The sequence below is a fragment of the Typopeltis vanoorti genome, chromosome 22 (genome assembly GCF_054136105.1).
Source record: "Typopeltis vanoorti isolate ZY-2024b chromosome 22, IOZ_Tvanoo_1.0, whole genome shotgun sequence".
Classification (NCBI taxonomy): Eukaryota; Metazoa; Arthropoda; class Arachnida; order Uropygi; family Thelyphonidae; genus Typopeltis; species Typopeltis vanoorti.
In genome coordinates, this window is record NC_143570.1 from 89,563,776 (window position 1) to 89,585,801 (window position 22,026).

General features: G+C 38.0%; 1 protein-coding gene across 4 annotated transcripts in view; it reads right to left on the reverse strand.

The window, feature by feature from the left end:
- Window positions 1-20,826, reverse strand: part of LOC150094556 (protein Loquacious-like) — a 200,949-nt gene extending 180,123 nt beyond the window's left edge. Inside the window, exon 1 of one of the 4 annotated variants that reach the window (XM_090411865.1) lies at window positions 20,802-20,826. Coding sequence is in view for 2 of the 4 variants with exons in the window: in XM_090411863.1 (XP_090267989.1) it covers window positions 20,685-20,703 (19 nt within the window). In the remaining 2 variants the exon portion in view is untranslated. Of the gene's footprint in view, window positions 1-20,195; window positions 20,215-20,684 lie in introns of those variants that run through there. The other 3 variants (XM_090411864.1, XM_090411863.1, XM_090411866.1) reach the window with 3 other exon arrangements.
- Window positions 20,827-22,026: the final 1,200 nt, after the last annotated feature.

Consider the following 22,026-nt stretch of genomic DNA (forward strand, 5'->3'; position numbering starts at 1 on the left):
TATCATATTTATGAGTTCTTTGGGCTATTCCAGTATTGCTTATTCATTAGTGTGGGACGAGGTTATTTAGGAAAGCTTCCCCACTGCATCATGTGTGATAAGCGAAATCACATTAAGTGAATACAATAAACAATAGAAATAATTATAATTCATCCATCAGTCAGCGTAAATTTGGAAAAAAATTACCACATAAACTATATTAGAGGATAAAATCTTAGAGAATAAAATCAAAGTTAATAAAGATCAATTGCTTAAATTTTTATTTATTGTCTAAACATTTGATTGAGCTACTTTTTCACAAAAAAATTAAGTAAAGATGTTCAAATCGTGCTCGACTTTATCATCTTGTCATGCAATTTGCGATAGCTAACGATTGCTTTATCAAGATTTTGGCAGACTTCGAAGCTTTATTCCATATCAAGGTCAGCATCAAACAAAATTTCCTTAGCATACTCAATGTGATTGAAAACTACCTTAAGTTCTTTTGCAGTTAGCTTCTTAGTCATAACATTCTTCTTGTGTTCGCACTCCTTATCTTCTTCTTATTCATATACACGCTGTTCTATTGAAGGAGACCATTCTCGCTTAAATGTTCTGAATGGGAATCGAGCAAGTTTCTCACATCTTCATTATCCGGTTCATTAAATCCAAGTGCTTTTCCAATTGTGCTTTCTACAATAACGTTAGATCTTGGATTTTGTGCATGATAAACTAACATAAGCTCGAGTTTAAAGTCGCCTTCTGAATTGCCTCCTAATAAAAGCATACGACGATCTTTAGATACTTTGTATCCTGGATGAGATGCTTCAGTTTTGGCTAGGAAAGTTTCTGTTGGCATACGCTTCCAAAAGAGACCAATTTTGTTGATCGTCATAATCATCCTTCCAATTTATCCTTTGCAATTCTTCATGACACTTGGCCACAGGATCTTTATCAGCACTAGAAGATTCCCCAGTTATTCTTATGTTATGCAGTCCAATTCAATTTTTAAAACAGTCAAACCATTCTAAACTCGCAGTAAAGTTTTCACATTCCTCTTGAAATTTGGTCTCCCTCGATGAGATAAAAATATTGAGAGCTTTTGCCTGAATATTCCCTGTACTAAGAGGAAATCTTTTTTTGTTATAATCTTCAATCCAGAGTAATAGAGACACTCCATCTCGATCATTAAATGGCTTCCATTTCGGGTGATCTGCATGGTTAAAGCAGTAGCAACAACTTTTCCTTCTTCTGTGTATTCTTTGCTCTTATTTCATATAGTCCAAACTGTGGACTTGCTGTATCCCAGGTCTTGCACAATCATTGTATTATTAGTACCACTTTCATGTCTCTTAATGACTTCCAGCTTTTACCACTGCAGATTGGTGACAAAAATGTTACGTAACATAAATTTCGCATAACGTAAAAAATTGCATTAACTGATTAATCGCTCACTTAAATCAGGACATAGTATCATTTCACTCATTCCAGATAATTGATTATCATGCATATTGAATTCGCATTAGGCAAGGTTTTACTGTGTGTGTAAGCATTATACATGTCTGTAAGGATGTGTGCTTTGCATTATGGGATACTAAGGTAAGTGATGCGAGGTCATTAGGCTTTTTATACAAGTTGCCCAGTCGCAAAGTTACTTCATGTGCACACTTTGCTTACACTTGGATAAAGGATTAAACAAAGAATATAATTTCTTAAGTATCTTTACTTTATTAAGCCAGACCTCCAGGGAGTCAGAGACTCATCGAGGGAGGCCAAATACAACACACACCAGCTGTCATATTTATTCTTGAATTCATTCATTGCTTGCACTCAACAACATCCAATTGCAATCCATTCCACCCTATGAGAGAAAAATCTAGCCCCCCCCCCCTTCTTAGTGGTCTTCATCCTAAGCTTCAAAGGATGCCCTCCTGTCCTTTCCCCATCCTCGTTAAATTGAAAAATTTCAACTGAAATCCTGTATGACCCTTTCAGAAGTTTGTAAGGCTTAATCGTATCACCCCCTTTCTCCTGTTTGCAATTGTCTGCAGTCTACAAATTCTCAATCTGTCTTCATAATCAGTATTCTTCAACAATCCTGATATCATTTTTTGCACTCTTCTTTGTACTCTCTCTAATATATCAGAATCACAGCAGAAACCAGGAGACCAGACATGAGCACAATAGTCCAAGTGATGTCTTATCAAGGTATTGTGAAGAGGCAAAATGACATCCTTATCTTTATATGTGAGCATTCTTTTCAGCATTGTTATTATCTTTTGAGTTGTATTTGCAATCTTTGCCACATGGCCCCTGAACTTCAACTTCCTATCTAATAACACTCCAAGATCCCTAGCCTCATTAGTTTCTTCTAGCATAATCCCACCAATATAATACGACATTGGATATCTAATCATGCCCAAGTGAATGACTACATTTACTGACACTGAATTGACACCCATTTCCCCATGCCCTTAATTCCAGCCTATTCAAATCACACTTCAAGTACTGTACTGCATATCCGCAGCATTCCTGATTACCCTACTTATCTTTTCATATAACAAATAGCTGTATGTTGCTTGTCAAATTCTTCCCAATATGATTAATGTAAAGGTTGAATAACAGTGAACCAAGCACTGATCCTTGTGGTACACCACTGGTTACCTTAAACCTTGTAGACTCACATCCCCGTATACCACTTTTTGATATCTGCCAGTCAGCCATCCTCTTATTCATGCTAATATTGTATAATCCAAACCCATTTTCTCCAATTTATGCAACAGACTATCATGCTGTATTCTGTCAAAAGCATTAGCAAAATCCAAAAGTATCAGGGTGTATTCATTCCCCTTGTCTAATTCAATGGTAATATTGTTATAGAATGTGAACAAGTTGCTAAAACATGACCTTCCCTTAGTAAACCAATGTTGTTCATTGCAAAGTAGAGATTCACTGTCAACCCATTTCTGAATGCGAGTCCTAACCAATTTTTCCTAAATCTTCACCACCACTCCTGAGTTGGTCGATAGTTGGATACATCGGTCTTTGTACCATCCTTGTGCAATTGAAGTACCATACATTCCTTCCATTTTACAGGGAATATTCTGCAGAATATTCCTTGTTCTGAGACTCATATTAAACAGCTTGGTCAAAAGAATAGCCAGTTCAACTGAACACTCTTTTAGCACACGTGCTGATATCCCATCAGTCCCTATTGCTGAATTCTTATTCAATTTGTGCAACAGCTCTAATACCTCATCCTCATACACTTGCGTTTCTTCATCCAGTGAAAAGGTAGGAGTGCGCTCAATGTTCCATACACCACAATGATAGCTTTAACAAAATGGGCACTCATTAGCTGAATAACCTCTTCTGCATCTGTAACCCTCACAACATCTGGATTTAGAAGAGCTATCCTTTTGTATTCATTCTTTCTTTTGCTTGCAGCATATCGATAGAATTCTTGTGGGTTGTTTTCACACACAGAGCCAGTTTCTTTTCATACTCAGACTTTGATTTCCGTACAACACCTGTGACTATTCTAGCCTGCTGCTTATAACGTTCACAAAGGACATCATCCTTATGCAAACAGTATTAGTTCCACATCGTCCTTTTCTTATGAATCTTTTGCTTAATAAGATTACACATCCATTTGACTCCTACCCTATTTATTCTTCAAACTCTCGGGACACATTCTGATATCGCATCATTTAAGTGGTTTAAATGCTTCCCATGCGCTGTTGATATTATTTCCATCCAGCAACCGATCCCATTCCACTGAACTCAGTATACTCCTCAGTTGGTCATAATTTCCTGTTTTGTACTTCAGCATGTAACCTTTTCTGAATGGAACATTCATAAACTTAGTCGCTTCCCAAGTGAGTACCACATGATCACTGTCACCAACCTGAGGCAGAACAGTTACATCTTTAACTGAAACACCCTCTGACACTATAATCAAATCTAACACTCTTTGACCTCGAGTTCCTTCTGTCACATGCTGCTTGAGGGAGTTGTCGCACAACAGCTCAATAAATGCATTTTCATTCTTCTCATGAGATTCTACTGCTACCCAATCAATATTTGGATAATTAATGTCTCCCATTATGATTACTCATCTTTTCTATTTGGTGATGCATTTCTTCATCACTAGCAACTGATCCACCAGGTCTGTAACAACACCCCACTATGCAATTGATCTTGTTAGATTCCACCTCACACCAGATGGCTTCAAACTCACTGCCACATGAAATATTGTTAGTAGTAGTACTACTATCATAGGTTTCAACTCTAACTGGATTCAAGTCATCCGATATTATTAGCAGCATGCCCCCTCCTATCTTCTCTATCCTTCCTAAAAGTACTGTACACTTGATACCAGTTAGTAAATCTGATTCTGATAGCCAGGTCTCACTAATACCTGCAATCTGAGGTTGCAACATATCATCAACACCTCAACATCATTATGTACAATATCCATTTTCCAACCAGGCAGAATATATCAACTAACTCTTTCTTTTTCGCATTTTCATTCTTCTCATGAGATTCTACTGCTAGCCAATCAATATTTGGATAATTAAAGTCTCCCATTATGATTACTCATTTTGTACTCACCTTTCTATTTGGTGATGCATTTCTTCATCACTAGCAACTGATCCACCAGGTCTGTAACAACACCCCATAACTATGACTAACAGGAACTATAACTAACGTACATGTTAATTATTATTATTACAGGCATTCAAAGCAACCCCTTACTCTCATTGAAGGAGGCCCTAAGCTCTCATAGTTTCCATGAATGGTCCCTAGTTGTCCCACCACCAGACCTGTTCTGGTGGTGGGACAACCACCAGACCTGTTCTGAAAAATTTCTTCTGAATTAATCTTGTAAAAACCTTTCAGTAATTTGTATGTCTCAATCACATCACATCACTCCTCTTCTGCCTATCAACCAATTTCTGTAACCCACAAATCTTCAGTCTATTGTCATAAGGTTCATTCCATTAACCTGTACCACCTTGGTAACTTGCTACTGGATCCTCTAACTCCTCATCACCATGAAATCCATGTCCAGATCTGCACACAGTAGTCAAGATGGGGTATTATCAAGGCTCGATAAAGAGGAACAATAACCTGCTTGTCAAAGTATTCTTTAGTAACCAAGTGATCTGATGAACTGCTTTAGCCACTTTCGCTATAATCACAGTCTGATCAAAGACTTAGGCAAAGGAACCATAACCTCTTTGCTTCTGCATATCAATGTCCTCATCATTGCCATAATTCACTGTCATCTTTGTACAATTTTAGCAATTGTGACCCCTTAACTTCAAGTCTGTCTAATATTATATTATATTACTTCCAGATGTTTCATCTCTTCTGCCTCCTTCAAAATTTCTCCATTAATTATATACCCTGCATTCCAACCTTGCAATCAAACTTCAAGACCTTGTACTTTTTAACATCAAACTGATAGCCCTAATCACATAGTCTGAGATTCTCCTGCAAGCCACAACACCCACTCTATTCTTCATAGTTCTTTCCAACTTTGTATCATCAAACTGCATATACCTAGTTAGGCCTGTCCCAATAGTATTAACATATAAGTTAAACAAATAACGGTCCCAAGTATTCCGCTAGTAATCTTCCTCTTTTAAGATACCAATCCCAAAACATAACCTGCTGATAACTATATGACAGTCAATTACTAATCTAACTTGCCTAGTCTTTTATTCCATAAGGATATTAACTCATGTTCATAGCTTCATCTACTATAATGCCAGTTACTGCTGAAATATAAAAATATGCTATATATATGTTTAACTAAAAAAGATGTTGAAAGTTTATTTTTCACTTGATTAGAATATAATAAATTTAGTTTAATCCTTTATCCAAGTGTGAGCAACAAAGTTTGCGCCTGAAAGTATCTTCAGGACTGGGGTAAGGTGGTGCAACACCAGGACGACTCCTTGCAAAGGTGGAGCAAGCTACCAACACTCCTATCTCAGTATCTCTCATAATGCAAAACACATCTCCTTGTGGATATGTCTAATGTTATGCATTAAGGGAAGAGCCACTACCCAGACTAGTTTCGACCTTTATTGAGGTCTCTTCAGTGGGAGCCAGGCCCAAGTGGAGATACCAGCCAGAAGCATTAGCAGGTCATCTCTACCTATAGGAATTGCCAATTGGTGTGCCACTTTCTCTAAATTTTTTCTTTCTCTAAATCCAGAGTAATTTATTAAAAAGGTGGCACACCAATTGGCAACTCCTATAGGTAGAGATGACCTGCTAATGCTTCTGGCTGGTATCTCCACTTGGGCCTGGCTAGTGGCCCTTCCCTTAATGCATAACATTAGACATATCTACAAGGAGATGTGTTTTGCATTATGAGAGATACTGAGATAGGAGTGTGGGTAGCTTGCTCCACCTTTGCAAGGGGTCGTCCTGGTGTTGCACCACCTTACCCCAGTCCTGAAGATACGTTCAGGCACAAACTTGTTTGCTCACACTTGGATAAAGGATTAAACTAAATTTATTATATTCTAACCAAGTGAAAAATAAACTTTCAACATCTTTCTCTAAATCCAGAGTAATTTATTAAAAAAGTGGCACACCAATTGGCAACTCCTATAGGTAGAGATGACCTGCTAATGTTTCTGGCTGGTATCTCTACTTGGGCCTGGCTCCCACTGAAGAGACCTCAATAAAGGTCGAAACTAGTCTGGGTAGTGGCCCTTCCCTTAATGCATAACATTAGACATATCTGCAAGGAGATGTGTTTTGCATTATGAGAGATACTGAGATAGGAGTGTCGGTAGCTTGCTCCACCTTTGCAAGGGGTCGTCCTGGTGTTGCACCACCTTACCCCAGTCCTGAAGATACTTTCAGGCACAAACTTTGTTTGCTCACACTTGGATAAAGAATTAAACTAAATTTATTATATGTTTAACTAATATTATTGTGTTTAAAATTAAAACCGAACCTTAATATAAATAAATATTTTTACTCGATTTCAGCAGTAACTGACTCATAGTAGATGCAGCTATGAACATGAGTTAATATTCAGTTGACTGTTCCCTTGAGTGTAATGTAATGGAGATAACTGATAGCTTTCACTTTGTGTTAAAAATGTTAACACTTTTCACCTCCCAGTAGGGAGGTTAAGCAAACTGCTTCTTCTGGAGAGCATCAAGCATTGTTAAGTTTTTGCTGTGCTGCCATCAAACATAAGGCTGGGCAGATTTGAGTTTATAGTTTATTGCCATAAAAACAACAAGGTCATACTGTGCCATAGTAAAGATTACAGCACTACATAAACAGTCAAAGAAAAATTGTAAACAATATGTACAAAAACCAAGCCAAGATTACAACAAAAGTTATAGAAGCACATATACAGTCAAATAGAAATTAGTAAACAATATGCATGCACAAAAATTATGTTCCACAATGCAGTACCTACATATAAACAAAATTACTGCAATGGTCACAGCAACACACAAAGTCAAAAGTTACAGCAATACATAAATAGTTAACAGTTCAAACTAATAAACAAAATGCATGTACAAAAACCAAGCCAAGGAATGTAATATCTACATATAGATAAAACTACAGCAGTACATAGTCAAATAGGAATTATACAATATGCATGAATAAAAATTAAGTTTAGCAATGCAGTATCTACATATAAACAAAATGACAAGGTTACACAAATACACAAGATCAAAGGCTACAGCAATACATAATTAGTCAAAAAATAAACTAGTAAATAATATGTATGTACAAAAGTTAAGCAATGCAGTATCGACATATAAACAAAATTACAGTCAATTGTGTTTGCACAAATCAATTCTTTGTAGAAAGTAGAAAACATCATGTATATGGCTTGGCTAGATAGGTAAAAATATCATTCCTCTCTTGTTTAAAGTGCTGGCACGCCACCAGAATACTGCAAATAGCGAGATGTGTATTACATTTTTAACACATGGGAGGGTCATCAGCCCTCAGTAAATAAGAATGTGCAAGATGACTGACCTATGCGAAGCCTAGGTCAATGTCAATGCTTAATGTCATATAAACAAAATGACAAGGTTACACAAATACACAAGGTCAAAGGCTACAGCAATACATAATTAGTCAAAAAATAAACTAACTTAGTAAATAATATGTATTGGGTTGGCAAATAAGTTCGTTCGGTTTATGCGTTAGTACAAGTTTACGCCGCTTCACCTGTCGCTATTGTTGCGCTACCGCTATTGCACAGTTGAAAAGCGACATTACACATAACCTTTCAGTGAATTTTCGTTCAGCCTACTTCAGTTGCATGTGTATAACATATTTTTAGAAATGGGATGAAATAACGTACATCACCGGCATATTTTGCTTTTTTATTTCAAAAAAGGCAAACGAGCTGCGGAGGCCCATAAAAAAATATGCAGCGTATATGGGGATAGTGTCTTAATAGAACGCGTATGCCAAAAGTGGTTTGCGAAATTCTATTCTGGAGATTTCGACGTCAGTGATGCGCTGGTCGCCCGACAGAGGTTGATTCGAATGTAGTGAAGGATATCATTGACAAAAATCCGTCACAAACAGTGCGGGAGATGGCTGCAGTACTGAACATATCCCATACAAGCGTTGAAAACCATTTGCACAAACTGGGATATGTTTCAAAACTCAATGTTTGGGTGCCGCATGAATTGACTGAGGCCAATATGACTGCTCGCATATCCATCTGTGATTCGCTGCAAAAAAACGACCCATTTTTGAAGCGGATGATTACAGGAGATGAAAAATGGGTCATGTACGATAACACGGTACGTAAAGGATCATGGGGGCACAAGAGCGAACCGCCGCAAACAACCTCGAAAGCGGGATTGCAGCCAAAGAAGATCATGCTCTCTGTGTGGTGGTGGGATTATAAAGGTGTTGTCCACTATGAGGTGTTACCGTCAGGCAGAACGATTGATTCAACTGTCTATTGCTCACAGTTAACGCGACTGGCCCGTGCAATTAGCATAAAACGTCCTGAATTGACAAATCAGAAAGGAGTTGTCTTTCACCACGCCAGACTCCACACATCGTTAACAACTCGGAGTAAATTGTTACGTCTTGGCTGGGATGTTTTACCGCATCCTCCATATTCACCGGACCTGCCACATTTCCCGATCATTGCAGAATTCTCTGAATGGGAAAACCTTCGCTAATGAGGAGGCTGTCAAAAGACACCTGGATCAGTTTTTCGCCAGTAAACCTCAGGAGTTTTATGAACGTGGCATAATGAAGTTGGTGGACAGATGGCAAGAGGTCATTGATAAAGAGGGTCCATATATAACTGACTAGTATGTATTATATATATTAAATAAAATGTGTTTCATTCCACTCTAAAAAACCGAACGAACTTATTTGCCGACCCAATATGTACAAAAGTTAAGCAATGCAGTATCTACATATAAACAAAATTACAGTCAAAAACAAAGAGACGCAGGAACTGAAGAATATAAGAGATTACATAGAGAAGTCAGAAGAGCCATCAGGCAGGATGGCTCTTCTGACTTCTCTATGTAATCTATACCAACAAATGTGAAGAGATAGAGTTACAATGATAAAAGGAATGTTTTATTTAGTTCGTGACCTAAAGCACAAGTTTAAGCCCAAACTGAATGTCATCAAAGACAGGAATGGAGCATTACTAACAGAAGAATTGGAAATCAAAAACAGATGGAAAGACTACTGTGAGGAAATGTACAATACAGTGGATAAAGAAAATTTAGAGGAGCCCTCTCACCAGGAAAATTCCGATTTGGAACCTCCTCCACTTAGGAGCTTAATGGCAATAAGGCACCAGGTCCAGATGGAATCCCAGTAGAGTTAAGGCCACGGGGGATGGCGAGATGAGTGTTTCATAGATTGATTACAAGGATATGGTAGACAGGATCATAGTCTAGAGATTGTAAGAAGTCTGTTTTCATACCATTACATAAGAAGGGAGATATGAAGGCTTGCAAGAATTATAGAACTATTAATTTAATATATCATGCAGGCAAAGTTTTATTGAAGACCATGCTAAATAGGACTGAGGCCAAAGTTGAGGCAGAGATGGCCAAGGAACAAGCAGGTTTTAGGAAAGGTTAGGGCACCAGAGATCAGATCCTTTGCCTTAGAGATCATAGAAAAGTATAAAGAATTTAGGCTCCCTCTAGTAATGTTTTCTTAAAGTTACAGTTAAAGCTTTTTGACTGTGTTCAGCATGTGAAACTGTTGGAAGTAATGAAAAGAATGGGTTTTCCTCAACACACTATCAGGTTGATATCTGACTTGGGCAGGGAGCAAGAAGCCATGGTAAGAACAAGTGTTGGATTAACTGATTGGCTTCCGGTTGGAAAAGGAGTTAGGCAAGGATGTTTACTTTCTTCTCACTTGTTTAGTATATATCCAGAGGACATCATGCATGATGCATTGAAGCTCAAGACATGAATTAGGATAACAGGTAGATTGATCAGTAACTTGAGGTATGCTGATGACACAGTACTCCTTTATAATGACAAGGAAGAACTAGGGCAAATTCCTTACAATGTTGACAGGATCAGTAATAACAGAGGACTTCAATCCTAGCAAGACAAAGATTGTGGTTCTCAAAGGAAATACAAACAGAGAAGCTCTTGAGAAACAAATGTACCTTAATGGAGAAAGAATTGAGGAAGTCAGAAAGTTTGAGTACCTAGGATCCATTATTAATGTGAAGAATTGTGTTCAGAAGACATCGGAAGATTAGGAATGGCTAAAACAATAATCAGAGACTTGTCTAAAATCTGGATGGATGGATCTATTTCCATGGGAACAAAGTTGAGGAGTTTGGATGCAGTTGTTTTTTCAACAGCAACTCATGGATGTGAGATTTGGAATCTAAAGATGCCAGATAAGAAAAGGATAGCTGCTTTTGAGATATGGTGTTACTGAAAGCTGTTGAGGTTATCATATACTGAAAGGCATGCAAATAAATGGGAGTTAGAAAAGATCAGTAGAACTTTAAGGCTCCTTAAGGATATTGACAGAAGAAAGTTAAAATATTTTGGACACACTGAAAGGATGGAAGGAAAACTTCTCAGAACAGTAATAGAAGGTAAAGTTCCTGGAAAAAGAGGAAGGGGTAGACGTCAGTGAGATGGATGGATGGTGTGTGTGGAGTGACTGATCTTCAGAGAGTTGAAGCCTCCAGAAAAGCATACAACAGGACTACATGGTGTGGCACATCACCGAGCATTGGAGTGACCATACGGTATATGTGGATGCTCAGTGAACATATGGATGGAATGCTTCCTGCCATAATGATTGCCAATGAGCAATTAGCTTTGATCTTATAAATTGTCTGCAGTCTGTATATGGTACTGTCAAATAGTACGTGGAGAAAGTATGAGCTGCATCTGCACTCATTTCCCTTAATTCCGATGTTGCTGGGAATTCAGCACAACTGAACATCAAAATTAAGGATTTTCATTTCGTATTACAGGTGTAACACCTCATACAGCACTGGATGTGGATTATATGTAGGAGAGGAGATAGCCTGTAAAGAACTCAATCAGTCTGTATAAATTACACACTTTATTAAGGTTAAATGGCATGCAACTTTGCTGTATAATTACTGCAGTCAGGTGGGATCTGGTTGGAGATAACAATGTCAGGAAACACAGCAGCAGAGCCAATGGAGGTATCAGGTCTTGAACCATCAGTATAGATTGGCAAGAAATCAGAATCGGCTGCTGTGTGCATTAAACAATTGCAAGTAGACAGATGATGGAGTATGAGACTTTTGTAGATGACAAAGTGAAAAATTTCAGGATAGAGTGCAAACCACCCATGGAGGGACTCTACTATGTTTAGTGTATATATATGCAATGTTGTCAACATTCATACCAACAGCTTGCACAATCTGAAATGTGTGATATTGAGCCTCCCAATGCAGAGAAAAGAGACTATTCCATGTACAATGATCTGGGAGAGACTTAAGCGACAACTGTTTCTGTCTGAGTTACAGAACCAGTTTATTTGCTTCAAATAAGACTTTGAGTAGGTGATGTGAAAAAGACACCAATAGCTATCCATATACCTGATGATGGATTGGATCCAACCGGTGCAGGTTACTGTATTGCAGAACCACATACTCGAGACCCATAATCCAGCTTTGAACATAAGTGCATGAAAAAGAATAATGAAGATAGATCATTACCCCACTCAGTAGGGGATAGAGTGCGAAGGAGGTTTAATGCTCTCTTGCACTTTTCTCTTAGTTGATGAATGAGTGCAAGGAATGTTAGTGTTCTATCAAAGATGAGTCCCAAGAACCTAGCTTCTGTAGCTACTGGAATAACAGCTCATCCCATTCTTAATTCAGAATCTGAGCAAAGAGTGTGTGTTCAACAAAAGTGTGCACAGACACTTTTTTTCTGTTGAAAACCAGAATCCATTAATAAAAGCCAACAGAGAAACATGATCAATTACTTGAAGTTGTCTTTCAATTACCCTCATGTTATGAGAGTGACAATAAGTTGCAAAGTCAACATAGACAGCATTGTCTACAGCAGGCAGAAGCTGTTCAGCAATTGAATTAACTTTAACAGGCCTTGGGGAACACTCTGTTCTTGATATGGTCAAGATAGCATACTTCTTATTCTGACTTGGAAAGTTCACCTGGATGGAAAGTTTTTAATAAATACAAGGTGTCCTTTGAAACCCAGGTTACACAGGTCTTTTAATATGCCATATCTCCAGGCTGTGTCATAAGCTTTTTCCGTGTCAAAGAAAACTGAAACAAGATGTTCTTGCTTCAGAAATGCATCTCTTATGCATTTCTAAACAAACCAAATGGTCTAAAGTTGAACAATGTCTACAAAACCCACATTGTGTAGTGGAGAGAAGATCATTGCTTTCTAAATATCACAGAAGTCTGGCATTAACCATTTGCTCTTGTCTTACAAAGACAGCTGGTCAGAGCAATAGGTCAATAATTATTTGCTTATGTTGGATCCTTTCCTGGTTTAGGGATAGCAATGACGACTTATGCCAAGAACCTGGAAACTCTTCCTCTGCAAGAGAAGGAGATCCATAAAAGATGATGGTAGATGTTTTATCATTTCATAATGGATGTCATCAGGCCCCACTGCACCAGGGTGAGGCAGTAGAAGAGCTCTTTTTAGTTGCTCCTTAATGGCTGATTGTATGGCTCAAGCCCATTGGTAGAAATACTTAGCCTCTGTTTCTCTTGCTGCTCTTACAGTCTTAAAAATTCAGAAAGATATGACGTCGTTGTTGAGATTCTGACAAAAGTTTCTCCCAAAGTATCTGCAATAGCTTTAAGATCAGCAATAACACTTCCATTATGGTCTAAGGTAGACAAATGGTGTGTTCTATATCTACAATTTCCTATTACAATTTTTGGACTGGTCATTTGATTAATTGATGTGCTAAAATGGATCCATGTTGTTTTTGACTCTAATGTCTCATAACGTGATTTGGCCTGAGCACACTTAAAAGTTATTAAGTTTGATGTGGCTGGGTATCTGAAATATACCCCATGCTCTGTGTTGATCTTTTTTGGCTGTCTGACATTCTGTGTTCCACCAAGGCTTTGGACAGAGTGGAAACCGAGATGATGTTTTTGGAATGGAGGCTGTTGCTGCCTGGACAATGCACTCTGCTATATACCTTACTGCTTCATTGATAGGTATTTGACTGATGGTATCAGCATTAAATTTTACAAGATGTTAAAAATTGTTCCAGTCAGCCTGGTAAATTTTCCTTATGGGCATCTATGTGGGTGAACATGATTCCTGTGAGGACATTGTGCAAAGAACAGAAAAAACGATTGCTTCCATATCTCAACGAACTACGTGAGCAGCGGAAGAATGGAAGGGGAGCAGATTGTAAGATCAATTGCAAAATATGAGCAGGTAGGCACATGGAAGAAAGTATTGAATCTATTGTTCAAAAAGAAGAAATCGTTATTATCAAGGATTCTTTCAATGATTTGACCTCTTCTATTAGTGTTGGCACTCCCCACAGAGTATTGTGTCCACTAAAGTCACCTATCAAAAGTATGGGTTCAAGCAGTTGCAAGATAAGGTTCTTCTTCGAGCGCCATCTCCTATCAGAGGTCAGTAACCATCTTGGCAAATTTTGAGCAATCCTCAGCCATTCTGAACAGTCCCTGAGGGTTAATGCCAGTCCATTGTCATGTCTGCCAGCAAAGATTTTCTTTGTTTTCTTTATCTCTTCTTCCATTTATCTTCATTTTATAATCAATTGAAGTATCTCATATTTTTCATTACAAAGTAGGTGACTTATTTCTTCTTTTTATGGTATCTGAAAGTTCACGTGATTTCCCCATTTGTTCCAGTGCTTCTGTGTTTTCTTCGAGGTCCAAGTTTCTGCACCATACAGCAGTACAGATCATACATATCATTTAACCATGCATACTCTAAGCTTTAAATTTAAATTCCAATTACACAGTATTGATTTTTTTTTCTCCTGATTTTTCATCAGGAGAAAATTTTTACTTGCCATTTCAATTCTAACTTTTATTTCCATTTCTGAATTACATTCATTTAATTCTTTAAATGTGTAGAATTCTTAATTCTGCACATTTAAAGAAAGTGCAGAATTAAGAATTGGTTTCTTGCTTATGACCATGAATTTAGTTTTGGTGATATTTATTCTTAATCCCATTTTTTCACTCTCTTCATTCACTAGTTTGAGAAGATTTTGAAGATTCTAATTGCCAGCTAGGAGAACTGTGCAATCAGCATGTCGGATGTTACTGATGATTTCACCATTTACATTAATCCGTTCCTATCTTCCTTTCAAGATTTCTTGAAATATGGCTTCTGAGTATATGTTAAATAGGAGAGGCAACAGCACACATCCTTCCATAAGATAAGGTTATTAAGATCAATTTCATTTAACTCGGCACTTGGTGGTAAATAAATTGAACATACTATAATAAGAAATCCCATGGAGAGGTGAATCGCTATTGCTTCCAGAGCAGTATTAAGTTAAACATGATGGAAAGGTATATGACTGTCCACTAGGTTAGCTACTCCTCCATGAGCAGGACCACCTCCAGTTGTTCTTGCATACAACAGTGAAATTCCTAAAGGCAGGGCCTTCGTTGGGGTCTTAAGTACATTTCCGGTAGACAGAAACATTTGTGTTTCTGCAACAAAATCTTGATATCGATATTCTGGCATAACCAACAACAGTTCCATTGTAAAAATTTTCCTATTTAGGCTTTATAGACTTTTGTACTTTTTGAGAGGTTAAGGGCTTACTTTTTTAAAGATTTATATTTATCAATTGTTTTTGGGAAGTATGGATGGCCAGTGTCCGTCTCTTCCTCTGGTAAAATATTCAACACATCTAACATGTTTGGGTCAGTTTACAAGTTTAATTTACTTTCATTGGATACCCAAGTATCCATTTTTTTTAGTGGAAATGTCTAGTGGTTTATCTTTAAGTGATATCTTTGCCATAATTCTTTTGACAAGTGGGTTCTGATTGAATGGAACCATTTTTAGAGTAAGGCCATAGGTTATGTGATTGATGTACTCAACAGAGAAGCACTTTGGATCATAAAGTTCAGGTATGATGAAATTATCAGATGACAGATAGACATGAGTTTAAGTTGCTGTTCTTAGAGCAAGTGTGGTGGTGGCTAGCTTTCTTTTTTGCATCCTGATACGATATGTTTTGTTCTGTTTTCATTTTTCCACTTCCTTTTGACATGCACGAGAGTAAGCTGGATGATCTCCCTGAGAGTTGACACATTTAGCTTTTTTTTTTTGCAGAGCAAGATTTGTTATCATGCTCTTTAATACCACATCAGGCACAGGCGGTAGAACCACAACAGCAGTTTGGGCATGCCTATATTTCTGACATTTTAAGCATCTTAGCAGATTAGGGATGTACATTAATAGGACAGCTGGGACCCTGCTTTTACAGATGTTGGAGGCTTAGGTGTATCAAAAGTATGGACAATGTTCCTGGTTGGAACCAAGAAACCATCCCTACATATCAGGATGCACTTCGCACCAGTCACTTCCTGATCTTTAAGCTCTGAACATATCTTCTCATCAGGAACATCCAGGAGATCACATTCTGATATCACTCCTCTACAGAAATTGAGTATTTTATGAGGGCTTACTGTGATTGGTAATCCACCCATTGATACTGCTCCCAGCAGTTTCTTGAAATGTTGAAATCACTTATATTGATTTTGCAGCTGCGGCACGTTGTGGGTTTGTCAGCAATGGACGACACTACGCTGGCATGACACGGGGTGCTTGTTTGTTGTTAGCTTTTGTTGCCACCATCTTTGCTTCATACGGTAGGCATAGCGGGCGCTTGCATGTGGCCGATTTTTAGATCGAAATATAATTGGTTTAATGCACTAACATTACTTTCAGCTTGTACTGAGGTTATCTACTTCTTGGTACCTGCTGTTAAGATTTCCTTTTGGTGTTTAATTTGAATGGAAAACTCTTGCAGTAATGATAAAATGCTAGAGCACTAGTTTATAGTAACTTATTCACAGACGTCACCTGATGGTCTCCTGCACTCTAGGATCCCAACCCCAGAGCATGGGATGAGAGACTTCCTGCAACACTGTTGAACCTTGCAGGCAAGCAAGGAAAAAAAGGATATTAAAAAAGACTCAGGAGAAGTACAGCAAAGAATATGGGAAGTAAAGAAAAAGAGGAAGAATGAAAAGGGCCAGTACCATCACTCAGAGGTCACCACGATGTACAGATTTACGGCTGTGTTATTTGTGCAGGCATTAGACAGTGTTTTAAACAAAAGTGGACAATGAATTTATTGGAGACTAATTCCGACATAAGATTTTACCTTCTAATCCAACTACACTAATTGGAAAGAAGCCAACGGACACCAAAGCATGAGGAAAACACAGCCATGGCACCAATCTTAATAGGAAGTAGAGCCTCCTTTCACTGTGATGACTACAGCAATCTTACAGGGCATACCACAAGCATATGACAGTAATCAATGGTAATTTTAGACCATTCTTCCTGTAAGCATGTAATGAGGTCCTAGAACATTGTGGGGCAGATGTCCCTTGACCTCATCTGATGCTCCAGTTCATCCCACAGATGTTCAATAATGTTGAGATCAGGCCTCTTTGGACATGAATGTGACCACACCAGTCAAGTGTGGTCACATTCATGTCCACAAACTTTACAGTTATAGCAGCAGCCTTATGACAAAGAGACAATGGTCCGTTTCATAGAAACACTACAAAGTAAGAAGCACTGCATTGTCCAGAAAGTTCAGATATACTTCTCATAGTTCAATATTTGTGGCACTACAAAGAGAGGCCAACCAAACCAGAACCATGCCACCACCTCCAAATTTTGTAGTTGGGGGTTATGGACTCTGGTAAGAGACGTTCAGCCACACTTGTCCATCTGATCAGTAGAGGGTGTAGCATGATTCGTCGCTCCATAACACGGCTTTTTCAAACTTCCATATCCCACTGTACATGCTCTCTGCACCACTAAATACGCTGCATGTTGGTTCAGGTAATGTGGGCTTGCACCACATTACCTTATTTGTGCGGATTTGTGTTCCAGTTGATGCCGGAATTCTGCTTTCAAAGTGTCAGCTGATGAATGGCAGTTTTTACATATTATCCTTCATAGCACCCTACAGTCATGTTCAGTGAGTGTGGTGGGTCATCCACTGCAGGTAGCACTTTCAGTTCGCTCTCTGCGCTTCCATTTCAGTAAGGTATCACTGATTTGTTGCCCTGGAATGGCTGAATTTGTCAACAAATTCCCAAACAGATAGGCCTGCAATGTAACATTGTCACAATGCCTCTTTCAAACTCTGCCAGTTCGCTTCTCGCAACTATTTCACCAGGACACAGTTGCACTAACTTGGGAACATCATATTCCTCCAATTTATACTGGCTAAAAATACGATTTGTTACATAGCACAATGTAATCGAGATATCCATTGCCTTCTTTCCAAGCAATGTACTTCCACTTACTGTTCTGTATGTTATTACAATTTTTATATTGTATCTCAGAAGATATCTCTGTGATAAAGATGAAATATTGGAATGATTAAACCCATGTTTAATTATTTTCAATTAAGTTTAATTAAATAGAACAAGTTGGATAGAAAAGAAAACAAACAGCACAGTCAGACAAAAATTATTGTATAAAAAGACAATAATAGAAAAAATTAGAAAACAACAACTGAGATGGTTTGGCCACACTGTACGCAGACAACTTCCTAACGTCCTAATCAATACTTTTCCAACTGAAAAAAAGAAGACCCGGAAGACCAAAAATTACCTGGCTAAAATTAATAAAGAACATTTTGGGATGCAGAACATAAGGAACTTTTTCGAACAGCAAGGAATAGAGAAGACTGGAAAATTCTGCTGAAGGGAAGACTCAACCTGTCTTAGATGGAAGAGAAGATTCATTCTATTAAACCTAATAATGAGGAAAATATCTCAAGCATGAGATTTACTCATTTAATTCAAGATGAAGCAGGCACTAAATACAACACTTATTTTTGACTTAAGCCATTTAAGATATGCAGAATTTTTATCTTGCGTGTTCTGGCATGCATGCATGCCAAACAACCAGGGCTTGGATTGTGATCGGGATTTTGTGTGAAGTTTCAGATATTTAGTTTTTGGGGCAGATGTTTGGACTAGGAGAGCATAAACCTAATAAATCACAGAAAAAAGGTGCAGAAGTCTTAGAGGTAATCCTAATCAATACTAATGTAGTGTTACAGAACCTAAGGTTATGTATGGATGCAGAGGCAGTTAAGTCCAGGGTGTGAGGAGAATGATGATAATGATCCAGTATTATGGCCAGCCTAGTTTGATAAGTGTTGGTGTATCTGCTCTCTAACGAACAGGTTGAGGGATTTGAATCCTGGTGCGGGCATGAATGTAATTCATGAATGCCTTTAGGAGGAGATGAAATTCATTGTTCAGTATAAGCTTCATTCTCAGCCTAAGCTGAATTCCCCAAACAATTGAAAAACAATCCTTGTAGCTTATACGTTGGTCAAACATGACTGGTAATTAACTTAAGGAATTTACAACGCATAAAACAGATATTAATTAAAGGATCATTAAAGTTTCCTTTAATTAATATCCGTTTTGTGCATTGTAAGTTAATTATCAGTTTTGAAAAACAATCGTTAAGAGAGTTAATGTAGAAAACTCACTTTTAGCACTAAGTATTCTGACAAAATGCCATCAGTGTTCCCTGCAAACGAAGCCACTGGACACAAATTGTGGCAATCTGTACCCCTGTTTCTCTTACTCAAAGGATAGTATTGGAACTTCACCTAAAGATAAAGCCAACCTCCTGGCATCATTCTTCTCATACAAATAGTGCATAGATGATAAATCCAAATAACCTCCAACTACTCCTGGAACATCGCATTACATCTCCTGTGGCCTTCTCCCAGGACATTAGAATCTTGAGGAATCTAGACACCCAAAATACTCATGGTTCTGAAGAAAGCTCACCAACTCTGCTCATGAGATGTGCTTTTGAAATTAACATCTCCTTTAATATATCTACATTATATTATATTCCACTATAACATATATAAATATATATACACACATTATTACATTCAGCTGGTATCTAACCCATCACAAAAAAAAGGAGGCAAGTCTGCCATTGAACTATTGATCTCACCTGTGCCATCTAAATTAATGGAGGTCATCAATAGTGAACTTCAACACCTGAAGAACTGTCAACTAATCAGTGATTACCAACTGGGATTTCATTAATCAAGATGCACAGCACATCTCTTTCCCTACATTATTATTATTATTTGACACCTCCAGGGAGTCCAAAGACTCATCGAGGGAGAGTGTGCCAACAGCATCGAACGATTGTTCCCCTTCCAACTACTAACCACGCTCAAACTTACTTAACTGAGCCATTAGTAGCAGAGGCTCTACCAATCGACCAACCTTTGCCGGCTAATCATCACCTACCTCTGGATGCATGCCATAGAAAGGTAAGGAAAAGCCTGTGCTCATGAACTTGACATGTTAAAATTTCAATGGGAATGATCTATTCTGCATTAATACCTGCATACCCTTGCCTTTATGAGTTTACATTTATGGGAGACAGGATAATGGAGACTAGGCTACCTGAACCTACCTTGTAGTTATCATATTTACTCCCAATAAATCTTAGTAATGACTTTGTTCAAAGGATCATCCACCCAGTCAATTTCAACCAAGCAAAAGAAGCATATTTCGTTGTTTTTTTTAATATGAAGCGTGATTCGCACACTTTGTAAAGTCAAACATTATGGGGGGGGGGGGTTGTTCGTGTGATAACCTCTGCAAAACACAACTCCTGGTTCTTTCATGAGCAAACCGGGTATCTGCCATTCATCAGTAAACATGCGGGTGCAGCAGAAGCTTCGCACATTTCTGCTGACCTACAGATACGACCTATACTGAGAAAATCATTTCATTAAACTCTCCAAGAGATATTTCGCTGCAGTCACACACACACACCCGTTTAATAATTATACAATTAACTAACGTTATTTTCCCACCTCACTCTCTCGCAATGTTATTATAGAGTGAATTGCACATAAATTTATTTTCATGAATTATTACCTAAAAATTTTAATTTTACCTTCTCTCTTACCTCCCATTATGGAATTATTCTTTATTGCGCAAAAATATTAACCCTTCTCTTTACTACCAGCAATAAAAAAAAAATAAAAATAATTGCCGGATAAAAAAAGCTTACGTTAAACTCCTTGTTTGAAGATTTCAAAAGCGCCCTCTGAAGAGCAAAATTATTTAACCAAGATATGAACACAGAGAATACAGAGGACAAAGTTTATACCATAGAAGCGATTTCAACGCTTGTTCACAACGTACACTACACACCCCTGTGGTAAGGGATGCCCTCTAACGACTAAAGGGTCGAGGCGTCCTCTATTCAGGCTTGAAACGACAAAGGGGTATTTATATCACTTTACTAAAGAATTAAAAAAAAAAAAAAAACTTACCGGTATAATGAAATAGACGCAAAGATAGTGCTTGTATTTCATTATAAGAAGAAATTTTGTATGAGATTAAAAATTCTACCTCTAATTTAAAATATCCTGACTATACGTCATTACAAGAGAAATATAGATGAAGTTATACTTCTGTACGTAAATTCTTATTTACCATTAACAAACTGAATCGTTCTAGAGTCCCTCTTCGAAATTAATTTTATTGTGATACTTTTTTCTTTGGTATGCAGTAAACAATTTATTAAATGTGTGTAGTCCTGCAGAAATAATGCTAGCCTGCCACACAAAAGACGATTCTAAGTTCGATTATAGTCGATCACCTCATCTTCTGCAGCTTATCCCATTTAAGTAGAGTGCTATTTCTAATGAGTCTCCTCCAAATCCCCTTGTCTTGGGCTGTAATTACATCCAAGTTCTTCATCCTCAGGTCCTTAACTACCAACTTCCCCTATCTCTTCTTTGGCCACCCCCTTGCAGATCCATCTGCATGATCTATCTTTCCACATACTCGTCCTCCCTCTCTCCTTCTCACATAACCAAACCATCTCAACCTTGCCTGTATCTTCGCTTCTAAGTTCGTAACTTTCGCCGTTTTCCTTACAATTCTTTCTATTCACACCACACATTCACCTAAGCATTCTCATCTCTGCTACCACCATCTTGCTGATGTTATTTTTCCTCAGGGTCACAGTTTCCATAGCATACATCGCATTTGGTGAAACCACTATCCTGTAGATTTTTCATTTAGGTTGACTGGCTCCCTCTTATCACATAGCACTCCAGCCATCACTCTCCAGTTCCTTCATCCAACTTATATCATGCATCGCACTTCCTTCTCAACCTCTCCATCCTCTTTTACTGAAATCTTTCACATCCTTTTACCAAAAGTCACTAACCTTCCTGGTGACATTTCCTTCTAGCTCCAGATCTGTCTTTTGGCTGCCATCCACT